We start from the raw sequence: 24,381 nt of genomic DNA, 5'->3' as shown, positions 1-24,381 counted from the left end.
CAATCCAGATAACACACCAATTGTGCAAGAAGGACAGTGTTCATAAACCCATTTGTGGAAGCAAGGCAGATCTACACAGCACGATGCAAAACGAAAGTTTGGCAAAATTTTTTTAGTCAGTCGATTAACTGGCATATTAACTATGCCAAGCACATAAATATGTGAAGATATAATATTATCCAGGTTGGCAAGGAGCTTTGATGAAATTAAGCAGAGAACAACCAACTCTCCATTTAAGGATGTGCTAGAAAGGTAAGAGACGTGGTGTTTTGCAGACCTGAAAGTTCTTAGCAGGTGAGCTATAATGGAAGGAAAGGACATGTAAATTACAGATCATTTCCCTGGGGGAACAGTAATGTCCTTGCTGTTTTCTTTTCAGTATTAACTAGGCAGTTTGACTTCTTAGAATGGTTTTGTCATCTCAGGATTACTATTTTATGAATCACACTGAACAGAGCCAACGTCTTTTTGAAGTTCTAATTTCAGGTGTTTTTGAAGAAAAATTCACCATTTGGATGTGAGGAAGGACATGAGGAGACCAAAGACCTGGGATTTTGCTGATCAGAATGAAACAAATGTTGAAAGACTTTTCAAATCTTCTGTTGGTGGTGCTCTGTGACTATGGTGAGTGTTGTGTGTACTTATGCTGTGGGTACCAATGAAGAAACATAAATGGAGGGTTTATAAATGCATGGATGTCGATGCCCCTACGTGAAGGAGGTGGGGCAGGGACTACACTGCGGTGCCTTTTAAACTGTGATTCTTGCAACCCTGGGTTCTCTTAAGGTTCTGCGTTATTGATTCAAATTTCACTTTAAATACACTCATTTCACAAATCGGAGACAAGCATGTTACCCTCAGTTCTCTTTGATTGATTTCCTAGTATTTCAGTATTATGTGTTTAAACTTCACTCACACACACAGGAAGTGATGTTTTATATATTGCGGTTCTACATGAGATTTCACTTGACAAGAGAGTTTGCTGCTGGAATACTTTGGAACAAATCTGAATTTCAGTCCTTGCCAGTTGTGCGCCTTTGTCTAGTTTCTAAATCTCTTTCTGTACCAGCAACAATATTGACATGGTTGTTATGATGATAAGATAAACTCAAGAATGTGAAATACCTGAATGTATGAGCACATAGTAGGTGCTTAATGTTAGTTTTCTTCATTCATCTTGATTCAACTAAAAATTCATTTCTCAGAGAGTTTATGCAACTACTGAACCAGTAGATTCAACCATATAATACCCACCAGTTTTCTCTTGATGATTTCCAAGTATTTCAGACATCTAAGCAGTTGGTGGTATGAGAGTGGAAACTGTTTTCAAATTGATGAAGAAATTATCATTCAAGAAACAGAGAATCCTGGCTCGTGTAATATCGGTTGGATGGACCAGAGTGTGTACTGTTACTTTTGTCCAGTGAGTCTCCTCCCTCAGTCTTTTATTTTTTAAGAAGTTTATTTAAACAAGAAGACACTTGACTTGCAGAAAACCAATCTGGGATCATTTCTTTTAAAGTCCTTTATCCCTACTTAAAAATAGATTGCTCTATATGTAACAGCCTCATTCAAAAAATTATAAAAGCTTGCTTTGTTTCATAATGATAAAGACATCAAAAATTTCCATTTAAACAGTCTGCAAGGACGTTTGTTATTGTTGAGAGCAGGTTATCTTACTGCAATATAAAAATAAAAGTTGATTGAGCATAAAATAGAGCATACAAGTTGAGTACAAAGGCTACTACTGGAAAAGGAGGTATTTTCATAGACCTGGATTTTTTTTTTCTTCTCCATTTGACTTTGATCAAAATATACCATTACCAGTTAGTGTTTTTTCTTTTTTAAAGCAACATGCTTATATTGAGACACCAGTTCCTTTAAATACAATAAAGGAGTGGGGAGAGAGGAAATGAAAGAATGGAGAAAACTGTACTGTAGTAGTCAGGATGTGGTACAACCAAATTGTAGTTTTCTAAATGAGAGTGTATTCTTGCCTTGCCTGTAAAAGCGAGAGTTTGAGAGTAAAGCAGCAAGTCCCCTCTTCAGTACACACCTCCTTTCGGCTGCTGTTGGAACCCATCCGTTGCGTCTGTTTCCTCCATTTCCAAAGGGCCATGTGTGTCTCTTTCATCGACAGGCTGCCCATCAAATCAGAATCTGATGTGCCTCATCGGTGTCCCTGTCACTGACAATTCATTAGTTAACTAAGTGCGGTGTGCCTCTCACTCTTAAAATGCATCACAGAACCATTCTGCCCCATCAGATTCAAATGAATATGAGCTTTGTTCTCGGTCCTTTGTTCTCAGCAGTCCTTCCTGGGCTGCTGTGAGTACTGGAAGCTCTTCAGCCACCTGTTCACAAAAAAATGTCAGGTCCACTCTGAACTGGCACACAAGCTGCACGGAAAGCAGCCGCCTTTGGATGAGTTGTCTCCATCCAAGAGGGAGTGTCCCTCAATTTCTGTACTGACTAAAATGAAAAAACAAACAAACAAACAACTTTATCCTATTAAGGTTTTCAAGCAAGTGCTCATAAAGCATTCGGGTCTATCCAAGTTTTATATATTTTATTTCACCTCATCTTAAATAAGAAATGGGTGAAGTGCTGAGCTAATTAAAACAAACCTTTATGTGCCAATATTTTCATGTGCTGATTCTAATAATCATTTTTTTATATCTTTGAATAGTCTGTTTTTAAAATTTTTTATTGGAGTATAGTTGATTAACAGCATTGTATTGGTTTCTGCTGTCCATCAAAGTGAATCGTCGAATAATCACTGAGTATATTTAAAGACTACCAGCCCAAACAGCATATTGTCCTTTGGACATATATGATATGTACACATTATTATTACATTAATATAATATTATGTTATATTATCATGTATATATAAGAAGACTCATAAGTTCATACTTACACATGTTGTTTTTCAAACCAAAGGGCACTGCAGTTCCTTAAGTCTAGAACGTTTCTTACCCTAGTCACAGGCCAGCTGATTGATGCATTGCCAAACTCTGTCTCCTTTGATACGTATTTGGATAGGGTTCAAAATAGAAACAGGGATTCTTGTGTGTCTGTGCTCTTCCCACTCCTTACTTCAGCTGCTCTGATGGGTCTCTTTTTAAAAAAAGATAGAATTGATCCTAACAGAGTGACACTTGTGGGCCAGTAGTCATCTGTCCTATCTAGGCCAATAGCAGTTACTGTAATGTCAGTAAAATTGCTAAGGACAAGCTTAGCTATTCCATAAATGTTCACTCTATCCCTTGAATAACCCATGTAGGATAGAATGTCAACATTTCTTATTCATCTAAAAATTTCTGCCTCATACAAAGGAAAGGCACTGTTGCCTTTACTGGTGAAAATGCTCAAGCGCTTGTCTTGAATGTCAGAAAACAGTAACTTAGAAGTTCAGTTGATCGTTGGACAACACGGGGTTAAAGGCTCTGATCTTCTGCACAGGTATAATTTATAGTCGGCCCTGTGTATCTGCTGTTCCTCTATATCTGCTATGTGTATCTGCGGATTCGACCAACCACAGATCGTCTAGTACTGTAGTACTGACTACTGAAACGTGTGTGTGTGTGTGTGTAAGTGAGCCTGTGCAGTTCAAGCCCCTGTTGTTCAAGGGTCAGCTGTATATTTAGCGTCTCCCATTTTAAGTAATCTAGCGCAGTGCATGTTGTATCATTTAAATCAGGCTTTCTCTTATTTCACTGTAAATCCATTTTCCCCAAATACCTAAACGCTTCCATATGCCTAAATGAGAAAAGTCAAGTGTTGGATTTTTATCATGAGACTTGTCAGTTGTTCCTCTTGCTTATTAGGTTTTCATCACTGATGTATTACCTCGTTGACTGTTGTGAATTCAGAGTATTTATCACTAACTCATTATTTTCAACAAAACCATGAAAAATGGAGATGAAGGAACAGAGCCACTTTAGAATGGAAGCAGCTCAGGGCGCAGCTCCCAGAGTCAGCACTCAGCAGCCTTTTGCATCATCCTCGGCTCAGTTCAAACTTCTCTTGTGTCTGAAATGCTGTTTGCATCGATGTCACCAATAGTGCTGCTCAGATATTCCTTTTAAAAACCCACTCTGACCATTTCCTTTCAGTTCTTGGAGAAGCTGAATATCTCCTTCTGGGGGAACCGGGCCATGTAGCACTAAGCAACAGGACAGTGTCTGTGGATTTCCAGTATTTGGATGGTGCCAATGGGACGCTGAGGAATGTCTCTGTCCTGCTGTTGGAGGCCAACACCAATCAGACTGTTACCACCAAATACCTCCTGACCAACCAGTCCCAGGGGACCCTTGAGTTTGAGTGCTTCTACTTCAAGGAGGCCGGCGACTACCGGTTCACGATGACTCCGGAAGCCACAGACAGCAGCCCTCCGGTCCCCTGGTGGGAGAGGAGCGCCTTTCTGAAGGTGGAATGGCCTGTCTTTCATGTTGACCTGAACAGGACATCCAAGGCGGCTGAAGGCACCTTCCAGGTGGGCCTTTTTACCAGTCAGCCGCTGTGCCTGTTCCCCGTGGACAAGCCCGACATCTTGGTGGATGTCACCTTCACCAACAGCCTTCCGGAGGCGAGAATGAGTCAGGGCCAGCCGCTGGAGATAAGGGCTAGCAAGAGGGCAGAACTCGCTCAAGGCCAGTGGGTTGAGTTTGGCTGTGCACCTGTGGGGCCGGAAGCATATGTCACTGTGGTGCTGAAGCTGCTCGGCCGGGACTCGGTCATTACGTCCACAGGCCCCATTGACCTGGCCCAGAAGTTTGGATATGCACTGGTGATGGTGCCAGAGCTCACGTGTGAGTCCGGGGTGGAGGTGAGGGTGCTGCCTCCGCCATGCATCTTTGTCCAAGGGGTGATCGCTGTCTTCAAGGAAGCCCCCAGACGCCCTGGGGAAAGGACCATCCGGCTGGCTGAAAACAGTCTGACCTTGGGAGAAAGCAGAACAGTATTCAACTGCACTTTGTTTGACATGGGGAGGAATAAATACTGCTTTGACTTTGGCGTCTCAAGCAGAAGCCAGTTTTCTGCAAAGGAGAAGGAGTGCATGCTAATTCAGAGAAATATAGGTTGGTATTGAGATTTTAAAGCACATTTTTTTTTATCAAATTGGTGCCTTCATGCAATCAAAATTATTATTTTGAATTTAGGTGAACTTGATTTTCTATGCACGGTACCATCATTTTTATGGTTCACTCCCCATAATGTCCCAAATGGCATTAGCATCCTTACCTGAAAAATGAAGAGTACTGGTTAGCATACCCAGCGCACTCCTAACTAACTGCCCCAGGTCTTAGTTTCCCCATCAATAAAGTGGGGATGATAAGAGTGTCTACCTCAGAGAGTTGTAAGAATTGAGTGAAATCAGTGTGTACAGTTCTTAGCACAGTGCTCAGGGAAGAAGCAGTGATAAACGTCAGCTATTATTACATTGTATTTTATTTATGTTTGTTCATTTAATTTTTATTTTATATTGGAGTATAGTTGATTTACAATATTGTGTGAGTTTCAGGTATACAGCAAAATGATTCAGTCAGACATATATATATATACATATATATGTTCTTTTTTCAGATTCTTTTCGCATATAGGTTATTACAGAATATCGAGTAGAGTTCCCTGTGCTACACAGTAGGTCCTTGTTGATTATCTATTTTATATCTAGTAGTAGGTATATGTTAATACCAAACTCCTAATTTATTCTTCCCCCACCCCGACCTTTCCCCTTTGGTAACCGTAAGTTTGTTTTCGAAGTCTGTGAATCTGTTTCTGTTTTGTAAATAAGTTCATTTGTATCATTTTTTAGATTCCACATATGAAGTGATGTCATAGGATATTTGTCTTTCTCTGTCTGACTTACTTCACTTAGAGTGATCATCTCTAGGTCTGTCCACGTTGCTGCAAATGGCATGATTTCATTCTTTTTTGTGGCTGAGTAATATTCCATTGTATGTATGTACCACATCTTCTTTATCCAGTCCTCTGTCGATGGACATTTAGGTTGCTTCCATGTCTTGGCTACTGTAAATAGTGCTGTCATGAACATTGGGGTGCATGTATCTTTTCGAATTATGGTTTTCTCTGGATATATGCCCAGGAATGGGATTGCTGGATCATATAGTAGCTCTGTTTTTAGTTTTTTAAGAAGCTTCCATACTGTTCTCCATAGTGGTTGTACCAATTTACATTCCCACCAACAGTGCAAGAGGGTTCCCTTTTCTCCACACCTTCTCAGCATTTATTGTTTGTAGACTTTTTGATGATGGCCATTCTGACTGGTGTGAGGTGATAACTCATTGTAGTTTTGATTTGCTGTTCTCTAATAACTAGTGATGTTGAGCATCTTTTCATGTGCTTTTTGGCCATCTGTATGTCTTCTTTGGGAAATTTCTATTTAGATCTTCTGCCCAGTTTTTATTGATTTGTTTGTGTGTTTTGATATTGAGCTGTATGAGCTGTTTGTACAGTTTGGAGTTGGTCGCTTCGTTTGCAAATATTTTCTCCCATTCTGTGGGTTGTTTATTCGTTTTGTTTATGGTTTCCTTTGCTGTGCGAAAGCTTTTAAGTTTAATTCGGTCCCTTTTGTTCATTTTTGTTTTTATTTTCATTACTCTAGGAGGTGGATCCAAAAGGCTATCACTACGATTTATGTCAAAGAGTGTTCTACCTATGCTTTCCTCTAAGAATTTTATAGTATTCAGCCTTACATTTAAGTCTTTAATCCATTTTGAGTTTATTTTTGTGTATGGTGTTAGAGAATGTTCTAATTTCATTCTTTTACATGTATTTAAAAATTCTGTTATTACATCATATGGCAAGTCCATGGCAGGTATGATCAGAATTCAAAGCTAAATCCCAAATTGTACTTAGTAGCTTTTCACTTCCTCTAGAACGTCCTCAAGCATGTCTCTTTCCTCTTACCTCCTTCATTTTAAGAACGAAGCCTCTTTAGTGAGAGTTCAAAGCAAGATTTCTAAAAACTTCTTTTTTTTTTTTTTTTTTTGAGGTACGCGGGCCTCCCACTGCCGCGGCCTCTCCCGCTGCGGAGCACAGGCTCCGGACGCGCAGGCTCAGTGGCCATGGCTCACGGATGGCTCACGGGCCCAGCCGCTCCGCGGCATGTGGGATCCTCCCGGACAGGGGCACGAACCCGTGTCCCCTGCATCGGCAGGCGGACTCCCAACCACTGCACCACCAGGGAAGCCCCTAAAAACTTCTTTAAATTTTGAATTCTCTGCATAACGCCCTCCCTAATCACAAAGAGGTGGGGTTATTACAATTCCATCCATGCCCCAGGCTCCTCTTTGCGTTTCTTTCCCTTTTCCTGGGTGCAAGCCCGGTCCTGGCAAGAGGTTAATCTGGCAGGGATTGTCCTGATCGTTTACACGTGCTCTTATTTCCGTCCCCGCTAAGCCTGTGCTCCCTGACGGCCCAAGCCTCTGAGCAGCTTCAGTGCCCCACGTGTTTCTTGCTCCAAATTCACTCACTCCTCCTTAGAAGTCCCTTTCCTTTGACTCTCTCCCCACCCACTGGCCACTTCCCTGCTTGCACTTACCTCTCCCTCCAGCCTAGATTCTGTGGCCCATCCCCTTAATCGCTCTCCGACCAAAACCCTAAACGCCTCTGCCCGACGTCCTTCTGATTGCACCCAGCCACCCCCCGGCTCTGCGTGGATCCAGCCATCTGCCAGCCGCCCACTGCACCCGGGCAGGCCGGGCCTCCACCCTTCCCTGGGCCTACCGTGCTGCCCACCGTGCTACTCACTGTGCTCCTGCCCTGCACAGCAGCTCTGTGGCCCTCTTCTGCTCTCCTCGGACCTCACCCGCGCCCCTGCCTAACTCTCTGAGCTGACTTGCTCCTGCCACACAGAGTAGCGGGAAGCCATCAGGTGTGAGCTCCCTCACCCTCCCACCAAAATATCCGTAAGCCTGCAGGCAGCCATCCCACAATCTCCCCCTCCTTTGCTGTCCCCAGGGAAGCAGTGTCATTCCTCCAGTACAAGGTCAACCCTCCCCTCCACTGGGGGTCCCAGCCCCTCTGCTGTATCAGGAACCTTCTGTTAATCATTATTCCCCTATCTCCTCCGTCTCTAACTGTCCCTTCTTTACTGGTTCATTCCCATCAACTTCGAAATGTACTTCATTGTCTCATCTAAACACGAAACAAAATCACCCCTCATCGCCTGGTTCTCCCCCAGAGCACAACCTGTTTCTCTCGTCTTCCTTTTATAGTCCTGGTTCTTGAAAAACCCACCTGTACTTTGGGGTTTATTTCCTCACCCCCATTCACTTTTCAACCCACTCCAAACCCGTACCCCTCCCCTGCAAATGCTCTCACTAAAGCAGCCAGCGAATGACTTCCAGGTCCCAAACTCTGGGGATGCTTTCCAGTCCGTATCTTCGTTGACCTTGATTCTGTGACATTACACTTGCCTTGTTTACCCCCTACCTCCCTGGCTGTTCCTTCCAGGTCTCCTTTGCCAGCTGGTTCCATGACCCCATCGCATCCCTTAAGGCTTGGACTTCTGCATCCTATACTAGAACCTCAACATTTTTCACTCTTTACACACTCGCTAGGTGATTACTGTCCTGATGCTGGTGACTCCATGCTGGTATCTCTCCCCCGCATCCAAGTGCTGAATAGCTGTCACCCCACAGATGTCTCCCAAGCATCTCAAAAGCAGCATATCTGAAACTGGACTCATCATCTCACCCCCTAAACCTGCTCCTCAGTACAGGACTCCACCTCGTCTCATTGTTCAAACCCTAGACCCAGGAGGCTTCCTCTTCTTCACTTCCTATGAATAAATCACTAGGTCCTATGGATTTTGTCTCTTTAAAAAATCTGTGTCTCAATCTCTGCACGTCTCTCCATTCCCACTGATACCGCACCGTTCCCTCCCTCCGTACATTTCATTCTCTCAAGGCAAGCCAGAGAGGGACTGTTGAAAATGCAGGTCAGCTGAGGCTATTCCCTTGCTGAAAACGTATCAGTCACCTCACGTGACACCTCACTCTTATGAGGACGGGCACCCACAGATGGGCTGGAGACTGGGCAACCCTCCTCCCACCTTCACTTGGTTAACGTTAACCCGTCCCCCAAGTCTCCTGGGTGACTCTTCCTCAACCCCAGACTAGGTAAACTCCCCGCTGTATGCTGGCCCAGCATCCTTAGTTCCTCTTTCATGGCATTTATCACTTCTGTCATTGCTTGTTCAGGGTCTTTCTCCCCACGTTTCTCCCCTCCCCCACCCTGCCCCCAGATTGGAGAAGCTCATTTGGCGACAGAAGCCGACTTGGGCTGCCAGGAAGCTATTTATGATCCTTATTTGGCCCGCTTTGTACACCTGCCACATTAACAGATACTCAGTACATGTTGATTAAAGTGAAAATTGCACTCTGATGTCTCAGCTAGGTATCAGTAGAAAAACAATTATGTTAAACGAATCATTCAAGATATGCTTGCCATTTCAAAAGGAATTTATTGCCTAGAGGGAAAAAAAATTCTAATTGACTGAATTTAGTGGAAACAAACCAAGGGGAGTAAAGGAATTCGGGCCACGTGATGAAAGACCTTGGGAGCAGGAGGTCTTTGTGTTGGTTCTCCCTGGGAAGGGGCAGAACAGGGAGTGGTGCTCTGTGTGTAGGCTGAGGGTGCTCAGGGCTCCCTGTGGGGCTGCAGCAACTAGACACGACCGGGCAGTAGGGCTGGAAGCAGTACCTCGAGGGGCTAAGCATTCCTGGAGACCCCAGATTCTCTATGTGGCCGCCCAACAGGGACTCTGGTTAATCAGTGAAATTGATGGCAGTGGTGGGAAACTCAGTGCCTTTGTGTTTTTAGTATACAAGTTTATAACTAAATCGAGTTCTTTTCATTTTCCATTTAAATTGACAGCTCTGACCAGTAAAGACTGGGGTTTTTTTGCCAAATGGCATTATTCAGGAACCCCATTGAACCTACCATGAGGTGTGACCCACCGACTCACAATGAATTTCTCATTAGTTCCTTTTGGAAGGGGAATAAAGGGTTTGATATGTTTGTCTCTTTTTCCAAATATGTCTTAGGACCTTAAAACCGTAAAGACTGATTTACAGCAAAAAGATGTCAAACATGATTATTTGTGACCTTCCTTTATCCTACTTAGTATGAATGTTTATGTGTTTGTCTGCAGAAGCGTTAATGTGTGTGATTATGGGATGCTGCTAGGGGAGTGTTAGTAATATCTGGCACAGGTGCTGTAATAACATGCAAAAGTCTAAATTCTAAATTCTGAACTCATCTGCCCCAAGGTTGTCAGATAAGGGATAATGGACCCTGCATCTCAATGCAAAATATGTATTTAGGGCAAAGTTGAGAATTAATGATAGAGGGTATAAATTCATAGTCACATAATTTTTTTTACTTAGTTTTTTTGACAAGTAAAAATTGTATACATTTAACACATAGTTTTCTTGATAATTTAAATTTGTTGGCCATCTTCTTGTTTCTCTGATTAGATGGTCTTGTTTTTCCTTCACAATGTGACTGAACAAGAGCTTTTTACCAAGAAGAGGAGTACTGTCATCCTGTCATTTGCTTCTTATTTGCAGGTGCTTATTTATTGTATCATCTTTAATTCTTTGCCAGAATCTTTTTTTTTTTTTTTTTTTGCGGTACGCGGGCCTCTCACTTCTGTGGCCTCTCTCGTCGGACGCGCAGGCTCAGCAGCCATGGCTCACGGGCCCAGCCGCTCCGCAGCACGTGGGATCTTCCCGGACCGGGGCACGAACCCGTGTCCCCTGCATCGGCAGGAGGACTCTCAACCACTGCGCCACCGGGGAAGCCCTGCGAGAATCTTTATAAGCCATTTGTCCACTTAATTCACCTAAAACTAGAGCATATAATTTAATATAAGCAGGCCCTTAGGTGGTTTAATACTCCACAGTTCTCTGAAAGTGAATGAACCAGTGAACCCTTCCACCTGGTGTAACTCCTGCTCTTTCTTTGGGATTTTTTTTTTTACAATAGCTGACATACTGTATGTGACTTTCTGACATCATAACATTTATATAGTGATTACTTTGCACCAAGAACTGCTCTAAGTGCTTTATGAATATTAACCCATTTAATCCTTGTAATAACCCTATGAGTTAGGCTTATTGTATTGTCAATTTTAGAGGTGAAGAAACGAGGCACAGAAAAAGGTTAAGTAATTTTTCCAAGGTTGGTGGCTTACCCACTACTGGTGGTTAGACTGGCTTGAGCATTTGCTATTCCCACTCTTGCATGCTGGCTCCCATATAATCATCTATCAATCTAGATATTAAACAATATGAAACTTTTAGATCAAAAAAGTTCCAGTATTTTCCTCCTCATCTCATGGGTTCACCTTGTGCTTCCCACCCCCCCGAAAGACATGTAACCCACTTTGGAGCCCGCTGGCCCAGGCATAAGCATGATTGGTCTAATGTGAATGAGCCTGTGCGGGTCACAGAAAACATGGACTGCTTATCCAGGTGCCTTTGTTCCCACCGTGGCTTTAGGCTACTTACTCATGTCTATAGAATTTTCTTTCTTTTTTTTGTATGTTTTATAATAACTTTATTTTTTTAATAGAATTTTCTAACGTCTAAGGACGTTTTGTTTAGTTACTGTAGTCTCTTGAGTGAAATATCTTGCAGATGTGAATATTTCATACTCTGTATTCCTTCAGGTATTCTTGGGAGTGGAAACAAATCTCCCTTTTCTTATTGCAAGCACATTTTGCTCATTCAGAATTAATATCCTCTAGAGCGGCCTGGAAGGCATTTATCCTGGTCACACAGGTTTGTTAACGCAGTGGGAGGGCATGTATGGACATCTAAACAGGACAAAACAAAACAGCCTTTCATTCATGAAGTAAGCCTGCTGTTTAGAATAATGGTCATCTTATTCTTCATTTGTAACATGTGAACTATAGCTGGCCAATGAGTTCCTGTTTTGCCAAGTATTTTCCTCAGTGTTATTGACAGAAATCTTCAGGGAACAAATAGAGGTATTTAAGGCATTTTAAAATTTTTGGCTGATTAAGTCTGTTCATTGCTTTATTTGAGTGATCTCCCTTGTTTTCTGTTCGATTAATTTGGTTTAGCAGTAAAAGAACCTAAAACTTAGTTTAAATGTTTATTTTTTAAATTGTTGATGATCCTGCCAGCCATAATTTTACTTTCAAAGGAAAAAAACACATTTGAAAGTGAGATTTTTGACATTAAGATTCATGCTTTTATCAAAACTTTGATTTTTTTTGTTTCCTGGTGCCCACTGATGGAATTTTTGTTTTTAGTTTGACAAATGACTTTATGTATTTTAAATAATGTCTACGTAAAGTAAAAGAAGAGTTAAGAAAGAATAAAAAAAGGATTCTCAGCTTCTGTAATTCTGCCTTTTGTGATCTTAAATATGAGCACAAGAGAAGGATAAGCTATGCATTGACTTTCCAATTTAGATTTCACAGTGGTGGAATTACCAGTAGATTTTTCAAAAACGAAATCACAATACTTTAGCTCAGAGAGACTTAATGTGAGATACCCAAAGCGTTGCAAGCACTGGGAGCTCGGTGTCTGAACAGCTCTGAAGCTTGAGGACAAAGCTGCCTTGTTGTTCTGCCATTTGAGGAGCCGCAGAACCAACACTGTGTTCAGCTGGACCTCTGGGTGGAACATAGTTACCACACCTCAGCTGATGTTGGTCCAGGACACTGGTTTGTAATGCTCCCACTCCTGTGACAATCCGAGACTTTTAATTGCTCTAAAGAAGTCATATGCCATGACTCATTCCAAAGATTGCACCACTTGGCTCACCTGAGAATGTAACTGCCCTGCATGTTTTCCGTATGTTTTTGTAGTGCTTTGTATACCCTTGACTGCATTGTGAGTTTTTGTCCATAACGATGAAGAGAGACTTTTATGCAGAGGATATCTTGTGCCTGGTGTGGGCATGACCTGGTAGGTCTTGGGATTGGATGGGTGCTCACAGAGAAGGGACTTAGGATAATTATTTGTAGGGAATTATTCAGTTATTCTCTCTGGCAGTGATTACTTATATGCTTGGAAGAGATGTGTGCATTTGTCAATCAATAATGACTGTTCTGGGAATGTTTTGTAGTATGTATTTTGAAGCTCTGGTGTTAGTCGCATCCCTATTTATGGTTGTTAAGGCTGCTGGCTGAATCGACCCTTTGGTCATTATGTAACATCCCTCTTTATCTCTGGTAATACTCCTTGTTCTGCAGTCTGCTTTGTCTGATATTAATAAAGCCACTCTAGTTTTCTTTTGATTAGTGTTTACAAGGTATAACTTCTCCCACCTTTTTCCTTTTACCTATTTATGTATTTATATTTAAAGCGAGTTTCTTCTAAACAGCATATAGTGGGGTCATGCTTTTTTATCCAGTCTCACAAACTCTGTCTTCTAAATGGCGTTTAGATTATTTATATTTAGTGTAATCATTGTATGGTTAGATTAGGACCTACCATCTTGGTAGTTGTATATTTTTTCCATCTGTTCTTTGTTTCTTTTTCCTCTTTTCATCTGCCTTCCTTTGGATTAGTTGACTATTTTTTATGAATTACTTTAACCACACTATTGGTTTATTATTTGTACCTTAAAATATTTATTAGTGGTTGTCCTAGAGGTTATAGCGTACATTTTTAATTACTCTCAGTCTACCTTCAGATAATATCTTGCTTCATGTATAGTGTAAGGACCTTATAACAGTACAATTCCAATTCGTTTCTCCCATTCTCTGAATGATTGTTATACATTTTACTTTATATATGGTATAAACACATAATACATTGCTACTGTTTTTTTTTTTTTGTGGTATGCGGGCCTCTCACTGCTGTGGCCTCCCCCGCTGCGGAGCACAGGCTCCGGACGCGCAGGCCCCGGACGCGCAGGCCCAGTGGCCATGGCCCACGGGCCCAGCTGCTCCACGGCATGCGGGATCCTCCCGGACTGGGGCGCGAACCCGCGTCCCCTGCATTGGCAGACGGACCCCCAACCACTGCGCCACCAGGGAAGCCCCATTGCTACTGTTTTGCTTTAGATCATCAATTATATTTTAGAGCATTTAAAAATAAGAAGTAAATTTTATCTTTACCTCTATAAATGCTAATTCTAGCACACTTCATTCCTTTATATTGATGCAGGTTTGTCTGGTATCACATTCCTTCTGCTTGAAGAATTTTCTTTGAACATTTTTTATAATGAAGGTCTGTTGGTAGAATTAATTAATTCTATTAATTTTCATTCATCTGAAAAAGTCTTTATTTTTCCTTAATTTTTGAAAGATATTTTCACTGGATATGGAATTTGGGGTTGGTGATTTTTTTCTTCAGTACTCTAGAGATGTCACTCCATTATCTCTGGCTTGCATGATGAGAAGTGTGCTATAATTCAGATTTTTATTCTTCTGTATGTGATGTAATTCCACCTTGCCCCGTCTCTCCCTCCACAGCCTTCAAAATTTTCTATTTGTTTTTAGTTTTTAGCAGTTTGTAGTGTGTTTAACTTTTTTGTTTGTTTGCTTTTTTGTGTTTATACTGCTTCATGTTTTCTGAGCGTCTTGGATGTAGTTTGGTGTCTTTCATTAATTTTGGAGAATTCTTGGACATTAGTCTCTTTTTCTTCTGGGATTCTAGTCATATGTATGACAGACTATTTGATATTGTCCCACAACTCTTGGGTATTCTGTTCTGTTTTATTCACTCTTTTTTTTTCTCTCTCTCTTTGTGTCTCAGTTTGAGTGATTTCTGTCGATATATATTCAGTTTCACTGTTTCTTTCCTCAGCTATGTTGAGTCTGTTGATGAGCCTCTAGAAGGCATTCTTCCTCTCTGTTGCCATGCTGTTAATTTCTAGCATTCCGATGAACTCTTTTTAGTTTACAATTCTCTGATGAAAATTTCCATCTGTTCATGCATCTTATTCACATTTTCCACGAAAACGTTAACATATTAATCATAGTTAATATCTCTCTCTGATAATTCCAATATCTGGGTCACATCTGAGTCTGGTTATCTTAATTACTTGGATATTTTATTGTTTTTTTCTTGTTTCTTTGTATGTCTCATAATTTTTGGTTGAAAGTTGGACATTTTCTTAGAACTGTAGACACTGATAAATAACATTTATGCCTGGAAATTGGCATACCCTATTTATGCTAGGACTTTAGTGTGGAGTTTGGGCCAGTATAATAAGGAATTGAGCTGTGTTTGAGTTTTTGCTGTTGCTATGGCTATCCTCAGTGCACGATCGAGTTCAAAAGTTTCTAATGTTGCTTTGTGTTCAGGGTAGGAATTGGGTTGCCAGAGGGTTTTCTCCATACTTCTGTTGCACCCTCAACTTTAGGCTTGAGCCTGCACATCAGAAAGGCTTTTCCTTGTCACTCTTGCCTCTCCCCCAGCAGTAGACTCTTGTTATTTGATACTTGGTAATTGCTAGCCTGGAGCAGGGTGGGTGTTAGGTGATGCTAGTGGAAGAACATCTTCTTGTTCTGGGTCAGCTTTAGTCTTAGGCAAGTGCTCTGCCTCTGAGTTTCAAGGATGGGGCTTTGTAATGACCCTGCCCCTTGCCGGTGGTAGAAGCTGTCTATAAGTGTGGGCCCAGGGTCTTTCCTCCTCCTCTCTAGGGGTGAAAGATTTTCTTCTTTTTCCATTCCTTGGCAGTGCTAGGTTTCAGCTGCTGCTCTTAGAGTGACAGGGTTTTCTGCCCTGTCCCCGTGGTTGGGCTTTTGTTGATGGAGCAGATGGGGAGGAGGGTCTGGGTGAGGTTTGTGTCTTTTCCACAAAGCTTCTCTTCCCCTCCTTGGCCTCCACCATGAGGGAGGCTCTCCCTGGTCTTGTGCCTGCCCTCGGTCCTCCTTGTGAAGATCTGGTGAGATCCGTGGAGAAGAGCCTGCAAGTGGGTACAAATTCCCAGTCGGGTAGTGCGGCTCCCAGGGCTTCTGTATTCTCGTGCTAGCCCACACCAGGCTTCTGGCGGTTCATTATATTTTTAGATGATTTCTCTCCAGCTGGTATGAGGCCTGGCATCTGCCCCAGGAAGCAGTGTTTGCATCCTGGCTTTCCCTGGAGGAGTCTGTCTTTCCTTCGAATTCAGGCCATTTGGTTGTCCTGTGACCTTAGCTCTCTGAAGAGTTCTAGGAAGGTTGATATTTTGTAGGTTATACAGCTTTCCTTTAGTGTAGGGGGAGCAGCAACATTCCAGCTTTCCACTTCTGTGGGAATGTGCTTCTTTACTGACTTTTCAGAGCCTGAGATTTGAGTTTTGCTGCTTCATTTGGGTGCAGTTAAATTCTGATGCTCAAGTGAGCTAGCATTAAAAGCCTGGCCGATGTCCTTGCAGAAACTTGGGGACCGTGGCAGCCGTGGAGCCAGTGTAGTGCCACGTGTGGGGACGGTGTCAGAGAGCGTCGCCGCCTGTGCCTGCCCTCCTCCCCCTCCCGACCTGGCTGCCCTGGAATGTCCTCGGAGAGCTCCCCGTGTTCCCTGGAGGACTGTGCGGGTAGGTATCCGTCCTCCTTCGCAAGCCTCTTCCCAGAGGGACTGTCGAACCCAGCCCTGCCTGACAGTCGCCAGTCTGAGTTCAGGGGTGGACTCGATGCTCTGTCGCTGCTGCTGCTGGCTGTACAAACTCTGTGTCCTTCAGTGTGTCTGCGACTAGGGGTGTCTTGCCAGGGAGATGACAGGGGACTTGACACCGTCAAAGATGGGGAAATGACGAGGACGTCGGTGTAAATGAAAGATTCAGACGTACGAAATCATGTTTAAAAATACAAAACATGGGAGGGATGATGATTTCTTCCCGATATTTGCTGGTTTTGTTTCTCCCTCCTTTACTTCTCCCCCCCCCAGAAATTGTGGGAAAACATTAAAAAAAGAGTTTTTCACCTCCTCATCTCCGAGAAGCCCCAGGAAACCAAAATGGACATTATTTGTCCAAAATGGGGCAAGGCACCCTATCTTATCCCCTGAAGGGCTCTGTGTTTATTCTTCCCCCCTGCCCCCGCCCAGGAGGAGAAGGTGGGGAAGTTCATCTTGCCATCACCTGGGGGCTGGCCCCTCCTTCATCCTCTGAGCATCTTGAAGTGACCCCCACTTGTAGGTGCTCAGTGAGTATTTGATGTGCGTGGTCTATGGTGTGGTGCTCGGGTCACTTAGTTGGGTTTGCTGCAGCTTACGGAGCTGAATCCCATTCATTTGCCACAGGTTACAGTAAAAAAAGGATCCTTGCTCTTCCCACACACCATCGCCCCTTCTGAGACACAGCCAGCTCCCCATTTAGCCTTTGCTGTGGTCCTGACCCTTAGGTGAAGTCCTTCTGTCCAGTCCCGACTCCTTCCACTCTCCAATTCCACGTTGAAGACGATCCCTGTTTCCTTGTCCCTCTGGGATCTGGAGAAGTGTTTTTCTGTGTTTGGTCTCAGAGCACCTTGTAGCCAAGACCACTGGCACCTGGCAACACTGGTACCTGGCACCCCCACCTGTGACCTTACAAAATTCTTGCTGTCTCCTCTTTCCAGCCAGTGCTGTAGGCCTTGTTCCCTTTATTCCAGCATCCTGAGGGCATTCTCTCTCTGTGGTTTTCGTATTACAGCCTCAGACCCAGGCTCTTCTCACAGCCTCCAGCCTACCATCTTTCATCAGCCCTGAGCCCCACCCTGAATCTATTCTTTCTCCAGTTGTATCTCACACTGTCTTCTGAGGCTCTCTTCTCTGTCTGCCCTTTTCTTTACAAGTCCCCTTACTCTCCACAGCTCCTTCCTTGTGTATAACTTCTTCCTCTCTGTTCTGGGATGGCGTGTTGTGTTAAGACATTTCATCTAGAGTTCTGTAATACTCAAATGAATTAAAAATCAACTGCCCCTGGCTTCTACTGCACTTTTAGAAGGGACAACAGTATCAACCATTTATTACATTATCTCACTCAAAGCTCACAATAACTCTACAAGGCAAGGATTCTTTTTTTTTTTTTTTGCGGTACGCGGGCCTCTCACCGTTGTGGCCTCTCCCGTTGTGGAGCACAGGCTCCGGATGCGCAGGCTCAGCGGCCATGGTTCATGGGCACAGCCGCTCCGCGGCACGTGGGATCCTCCCAGACCGGGGCACGAACCCGTGTCCCCTGCCTTGGCAGGCGGACCCTCAACCACTGCGCCACCAGGGAAGCCCATGGCAAGGATTCTTATGCTGGGCTCAGATCTTGAGAGCTTGCTGCTGCCCGGCAGTTTTTCTAAGTGCCTTGCACATATGAAGTCGGTACATCATTATCTACACATACAGGTGAGGACTTTGCAGCAGTGAGAGAGGGTGAGTCACCTGCCCAAGGCCATAAAGCTAGAAAGCAGCGGACTAGATCTGACCTCATGCTAAGCCACCTATCTTGAATACTTTGCCTCGACGTACAGGCCAGTCTAGCTTTCTACAACCATCCTGGAATTAGCAACCAGTTTTTGAGGCTGTGTGGTATTATTTCACGTTCTGGCATCTTAATCTCTTTAATCCTGGGTGGGAACTGGAAATTTGTACATTATAAATTAGCAGAGAGGGGAAGTGCTACAGGCACCCCTACTTCTACTATAAGTGGTCCTCGGAAAAAAAATAAATGCTTGTGTGGATAAAAATGATCATTTCTTCCAACTGTTCTCTTTTTCCAGTTCAGCCTGTTTTCCACTCCTTGGAAATGTAAAGATCTGTTTGCAGGCTGCTTTGCGTCAGGAAGTCTCCTTCCCTTCAAGGAAAAGAGGGAAGACAAGATGAGGCAGAGATGGGTGAGGTCAGCAGCTTTGGGGCTTTTCTCCAGCTGCGGTTTTGAAGGGTTCCAGCCAGAGGCAAGTGTAACAGCTAAGAGGTCCACGTGTACATCTGCAATGCTGCGACCCACTGACGGAGCAGCCACTGCAGACGAAGACGTGATCAGTCAGGGAACGAGTCTTTCATCATTCAACTACTTTCACTTGGTTGAGAGTCTAGAGTTTTGCTTGGCTTTGAAAGGATGTTTTTACGCCAAGGTCTGAGTGAAGTAGTTCGACGTTCATTTGATCTATCTTGTTCACCACGAAGATGGGAGGATCCAGTTGCCATTGCGCCCACGTTCCATCTGATGGGGTGTTGGTCATTTTGCCATCACCTTTTCAATAATGAATCTGTTCATGAATATAACATTAATTGAGTACCAACTCTGTGCCAGTTATTGACTGGGGTTGGGAGTGTAGAGATAAGCCGTGTCTCTGGAAGGGGCTTATGATACAGCAGCTCAGCAGACACCAAAGCAGGCATAGCATATACAGTGCAGTAGAAAGGTATCCACAGCTTGCTGTGGAAGCTTGTGACAATGCTGGGAACACCTCTGTTCCTGAGGAGGTGATATGTGAGCTGAAGATTGAGAGCTGAATAGGCATCACCTGGTGAACTAGGTGAGAACGGGAATTTTAGCAAATGGAGCAATGGATGAAAGCTTGGAAGACGATGGCGTATTATGAAACCCAGGGAACCTGGCAAGAGTTTGATGTGGCAGCAGGATAGAGTGTCAGGAGGGAGTGAGGGAAATGAGGCTGGACAGGGGACTTCCCTGGCGGTCCAGTGGTTAGGACTCTGCACTCTCACTGCCGAGGGCCCGGGTTCAATCCCTGGTCGGGGAACTAAGATCCCACAAGGCGCACAGCGTGGCCAAAAGAAAAAAAAAAAAAAGGCACAAAATGAGACTGAACAGGTAGGCAGGGGCCAGATCCCGAGGGCCCTTGAAGACTGGACCTGTGTTGTGGAGGGATCTCTTGCCTGTCGCGTGGAGTACAAATCAGAAGGGCCAGGAGTGGCAGCAGTGAGGGCTGTTGAGAGGTTTTCAGTGACCCAGGGGGAAAAGGGAGCACTGGCAATGGGGATGCAGAGGAGAGAAGGATTCAGCGACTCTGGATGTGGCGAGTGTGGAGAGGGAAGTGTCGCGGGTGGGACCTAGGATTTTAGCACCGGCAGCTGCAGGACACAGCACCATTCCCGTGAGATCAGATGTATCAGAGGAGGCGCAGGTTCCGCGGGAAGATGATGAGTCCTGGGCGTGTGGAGGTGGAAGTGTCGGTGGGACGTCTATGGAGAGAGCAGAGCTTGTGGAACCAGGATGGGATCTAGCTCTCCTGGCTCCAAAGTCCATGTTCTTCTCTCCGAATTAGAGAATTCTTGAAACCAAGAAGAGAAACAATCACAGGAAGGGTCGGACAGTAGCCGACGCTGCAAAGCTCAAGGAATAGCAGGACGGAACTCCTTTGCATTTGGCTATTAGATGGTTAATGACCTCGATAGGAGCTGCTTCACTGGAAGCCTAGGGGCAGGTTGCAGGAGCCAGAGGTGACGAGGAGTCAGCACATGTGGACCCTTCTTTCTGTACGTTCCGCTGGGAAGACAAGGAGCGAGATATGGCTGTGGCATTAGTGAGAGGGTTCTAGAAAGATCTTTGTAAAATGCAAAGAGCTTGAACATGTTTCTGTGGAGCTGCACGGAGGAGAAGCTGGAGATAATAGGTACAGAGGGATGATCCCCCTGGAGAAGGGTGGCCTAGAGAGCACCTGGTGGACTCATCTTTATGGGAAGACACTTCTCCCACTAATTCCCTAGAGAAAGAGGGAAATGGAGATGTGGCTGCTACTGAGTTTATGGGGGAGGAGAGGATGGCAGAAGAACCTGGGGGTGTGCTTGCTTGATAGCTTCTAACTTTTGTGATCTAGCAGACAGCGGAGGAAGAGGATTAGTGGCAAAACTTTGAAGCACTGTTGTAGGGGATGGAAGAGAGAGTTGCTTAGGAAACCGCGGAAGGATCTGTGGGCAGTCAAGTTTGGGTGCCATCAGTACACAAAGGTTCTGGCTTGCATGGGTGCATTATTTCCTCCACCAGGGCTCAGGGGCCTGGGTGCAGCAGCTGATAATCCACGTGTCTGGATTTTTCTAGGAACAGACTTTTGCCTCTGAGCAGGGGAAGGGATACAGCTCAGTGTTAGAGGTCAGAGAGTTGAGATGATTGGCAGTAGAAGGATTTAAGTGATGGATCCTGGGTGTAGGGAGAGAAGTGAGGGCAGAAGGTGGCTGGCGGATGGAGAGAAAATGGAGGGGTTGGAGAATCAGATGTTGCAGCGAGGTTGAGTAACCGTTGTATGAATAATGAGTGAGCAAGAGGGGAGGATACAGCCGGAAAGTGGGCTGTGAAGCTTTAAGGTTTCAGAACAGGAGCAGCTGCAGACAGTGGGAAGGTATGGCAGCTTGGAAGGACAATGAATGGTCCCAGCTGTGGGATGGTGAGGAAGACTGGACCCAGGTGCTAGTAACTGATGTTTGCCCTGAGGTGGGGAGATGACAGAGTTGAGGGGTAGAGGGTAGAGGGTGGTCTGGGTGGATGGCGTGGGTGTCAGAAGATTAGAACTTCTACACGGAGGTAAAAAGTGGGCTGAGATGGCAGCCAGGAATGAGGAGGCTGAGGAACACGCCCTGCTTCTGGTTCTGCTTCTGATAAAGCTTCACCCAAGAGTGAGCCGGGGAGGCTGTGCCCTGAGGGATGGCCTGTCCTCAGGTCAGGCAAGGAGACACACAGTGTTTTGTGGAAAGTTTCTGCAGCGTGAGGAATTTGGTTATAGGTGTCCTATAGCGTGCGGTGGAAAGGGGAAAGGGGAGCAGTGGGAGGATGGAGATGCGGCACAGAACTGGTGAGGATAAGACTATGGGAGGAAGAGATAGAGGACATGTGACTGGAAGGGCTTGAATGGCGAACAGTGACCAAGGAGGAAAGAGAGGTGAGGCCTGGTGGCATTGGGTGGTCTCGGGTTCCCCGGTACTACAGGCTGAGGCCCCAGGTGGCGTCTGAGCCTTGGTGAAACATTTTGATGACTGTGAGACACACCAGTTTGAGAGAGCAGGGAAGAAGAAGGAAAATCAATGCCACATAGAATGTAGGAAGGGGAGTGAACAGCTGAGAAAACAAGAGAGAGAGAGCAGAGGCGTCAGCACTTAGGAAAGGCAGTTCCTGGACATTGGGAGGGAAAAGTGAGCTGTAGTATATTGCCAGAAGACTTATTTTCACCTGTTAATTTCTCTTGAGATGTGCAAATTGAGCTACAACCTGCCTAAACTGTTTTGCATCCCAAGTGTTACACTTGGCAGAAATTTTCCGAGGTGTATCTCAAAGGTACATTTAATTATAGATATCCCATGTTTACCTTAAGTGAAAAACCTTGATTTTTACCTTGAAATGTTCCTCATGAGGCTTCTTTGTAGAAAATTGGGGACAAGTGTCAGCAAGAGCCAGTGAGCCACCTTGATTGTGGGTCATCTGCTCACCTCGCTTCTACCAGTGTCTGTTTTTCAGCTTGGCTTAAAAGCCTGCCTGCAGAAATATATGTAAGACCAGAAATCCCAGTCCTTGTTTATTTTCCTTCCTTCTTTAATTGCTACATAATTAGAGCGAGCCACTCAGAGACCTTAGACCCAGGCAGAGAAAACGATACTAGAGAATGCATTCATTCTTCCTTTTTTTTTATTTTTTTGTAGCTTTCCAGCCATCCAGTCCGTCTCCTTTCCAGCCCCAGACTCCCGTGAAGTCCAACAACATCGTGACGGTCACTGGGATATCCCTGTGCTTGTTCATCATCGTGGCCACTGTGCTCATCACGCTGTGGCGGAAGCTGGGCCGCGCCCCCAAGTGCAGCACCCCAGTCCGCCACAACTCCCTGCACACGTCCGGCTGCCGGAAGAACTCGGACGAGGAGAACATCTGCGAGCTGAGCGAGCCCCGTGGCAGCTTCTCAGAGGCGGGCGACGGGCCGGCGGGGAGCCCCGCGGGCCAGGGCATCCCTCTGACCTACCGGCGGAGCGTGCCGGCGCCCCCCGATGACGAGACCTCGGGCAGCGAGAGCTTCCAGTCTAACGGCCAGAAGATCATCCCACCCCTGTTCAGCTACCGCCTGGCCCAGCAGCAGTTGAAGGAGATGAAGAAGAAAGGCCTGACGGAGACCACCAAGGTGTACCACGTGTCCCAGAGCCCCCTGACGGACACCGCCGTCGACGCCGCCGTCGCCGCGCCCCCGGGAGGCTCCGAGAGCCCTGAAGAAGCCGCGGCCGGCAAGTTCCGCCTCAAATCCCCGTTCCTGGAGCAGCCGCCCGCGGTCGGCGCCGGGGACAGGCCCCCCTCCCGGCTGGACCACCCGCTCTCGCCGGCCAGCTGCGCCGTCAGCCCCAGCCAGAGCCTCCTCCGCAAGTCGCAGATGAGGAGCCACCCCCGGGGGTCCCATTTCCGGAGGACGGCAAGTTTCCACGAGGCCAGGCAGGCCCGACCGTTCCGGGAGCGGAGCCTGTCCACCCTAACCCCCCGGCAAGCCCCCGCCTACAGCTCCAGGAGCCGGACGTGGGACCCGGCGGGAGAGCGAGTCCGGCCCCCGAGTCGAGGCGCGGCCCTGTTTCCGGAGAAACGGGACCACTGTCCAGGGGCAGGTGGAAGCAGTGGCCCGTTAAGCCCTTTCCCTAAACCCCACACCGTGGGGCAGCCCACGAGGAAACCAGACCTGGGGGATCGCCAGGCAGGGTTCGTGGCGGGAGGTGAGAGAACGGAGCCTCACCGGGCTCGGAGGGGACCGTCCCCCAGTCACAGGAATGTCTCAAGGAAGCGGCCTTCCTCCCCGGCCCCCAGAGATAGCTACCAGAGGGTCAGTCCTCTGAGCCCTTCTCAGTGTCGGAAAGACAAGTGTCAGAGCTTCCCCGCCCACCCGGAGTTCGCCTACTACGACAACACATCCTTCGGCCTCACCGAGGCGGAGCAGGGGATGCTGGACCTCCCGGGATATTTTGGGTCAAACGAAGAGGATGAAACCACGAGTACGCTGAGTGTGGAGAAGCTGGTCATCTAGACCGAGATCAGCCTGAGACTTCACACAACAGGGGTCCTCTGCCCAGCTCAGGGTATCAGCTGCTCGCATTGTTCTGTGGACTGTTTTGTGTAACTATTTGTACGACAGGACAGGATGTGGGGAGGTGGTAACTGACACCGGTGTCCGCATGTGTTTTAATTCATAAGGAAGAAGTTAGTTATCCGGAGCTTTTCCCTTCGTTATCCTGTTTCTATTGGCTTATTACTGCTAACTCTGATAATAAAAATTTAAACAAGAGTGCAATAGGGCTTGGTCTCTCATGTGAATATGAAAAATGACAAGATGCAACTTGGCAGGTTCCAACTTGAAACAAACCTGAGAGTTTCAACAGGAAGAAGGGCTGGAACAAAGTAAGCTCGCCAATACAACCCTGAACTGTAATTTATTAAGTTTTAAATCCTTCAGAATTTGACTCCTGCACGGGCAGTATTGAACAGGTTTTATATTTG

At 45.5% G+C, this 24,381-nt stretch overlaps 1 protein-coding gene across 2 annotated transcripts; it reads left to right on the top strand.

The window, feature by feature from the left end:
• Window positions 1-486: 486 nt before the first annotated feature.
• On the top strand, window positions 487-24,170 carry THSD1 (thrombospondin type 1 domain containing 1). Of its 2 annotated transcripts, XM_065896104.1 has the most exons (4): window positions 487-624; window positions 4,119-5,084; window positions 16,381-16,539; window positions 22,560-24,170. In XM_065896104.1, the coding sequence occupies exons 1-4, from the start codon at window positions 567-569 to the stop codon at window positions 23,909-23,911; spliced, it is 2,535 nt and encodes an 844-aa protein (XP_065752176.1). In that variant the 5' UTR covers window positions 487-566; the 3' UTR covers window positions 23,912-24,170. The 2 variants fall into 2 exon arrangements, with proteins under 2 accessions (XP_065752176.1, XP_065752177.1); XM_065896105.1 differs by lacking the exon at window positions 16,381-16,539 and having other exon boundaries at window positions 567-624; window positions 22,560-23,911.
• The last annotated feature ends 211 nt before the right edge of the window (window positions 24,171-24,381 follow it).

This window comes from Phocoena phocoena, chromosome 18 (assembly GCF_963924675.1).
Source record: "Phocoena phocoena chromosome 18, mPhoPho1.1, whole genome shotgun sequence".
Lineage (NCBI taxonomy): Eukaryota > Metazoa > Chordata > Mammalia > Artiodactyla > Phocoenidae > Phocoena > Phocoena phocoena.
This window is presented reverse-complemented; position numbering and strand designations above follow the sequence as displayed.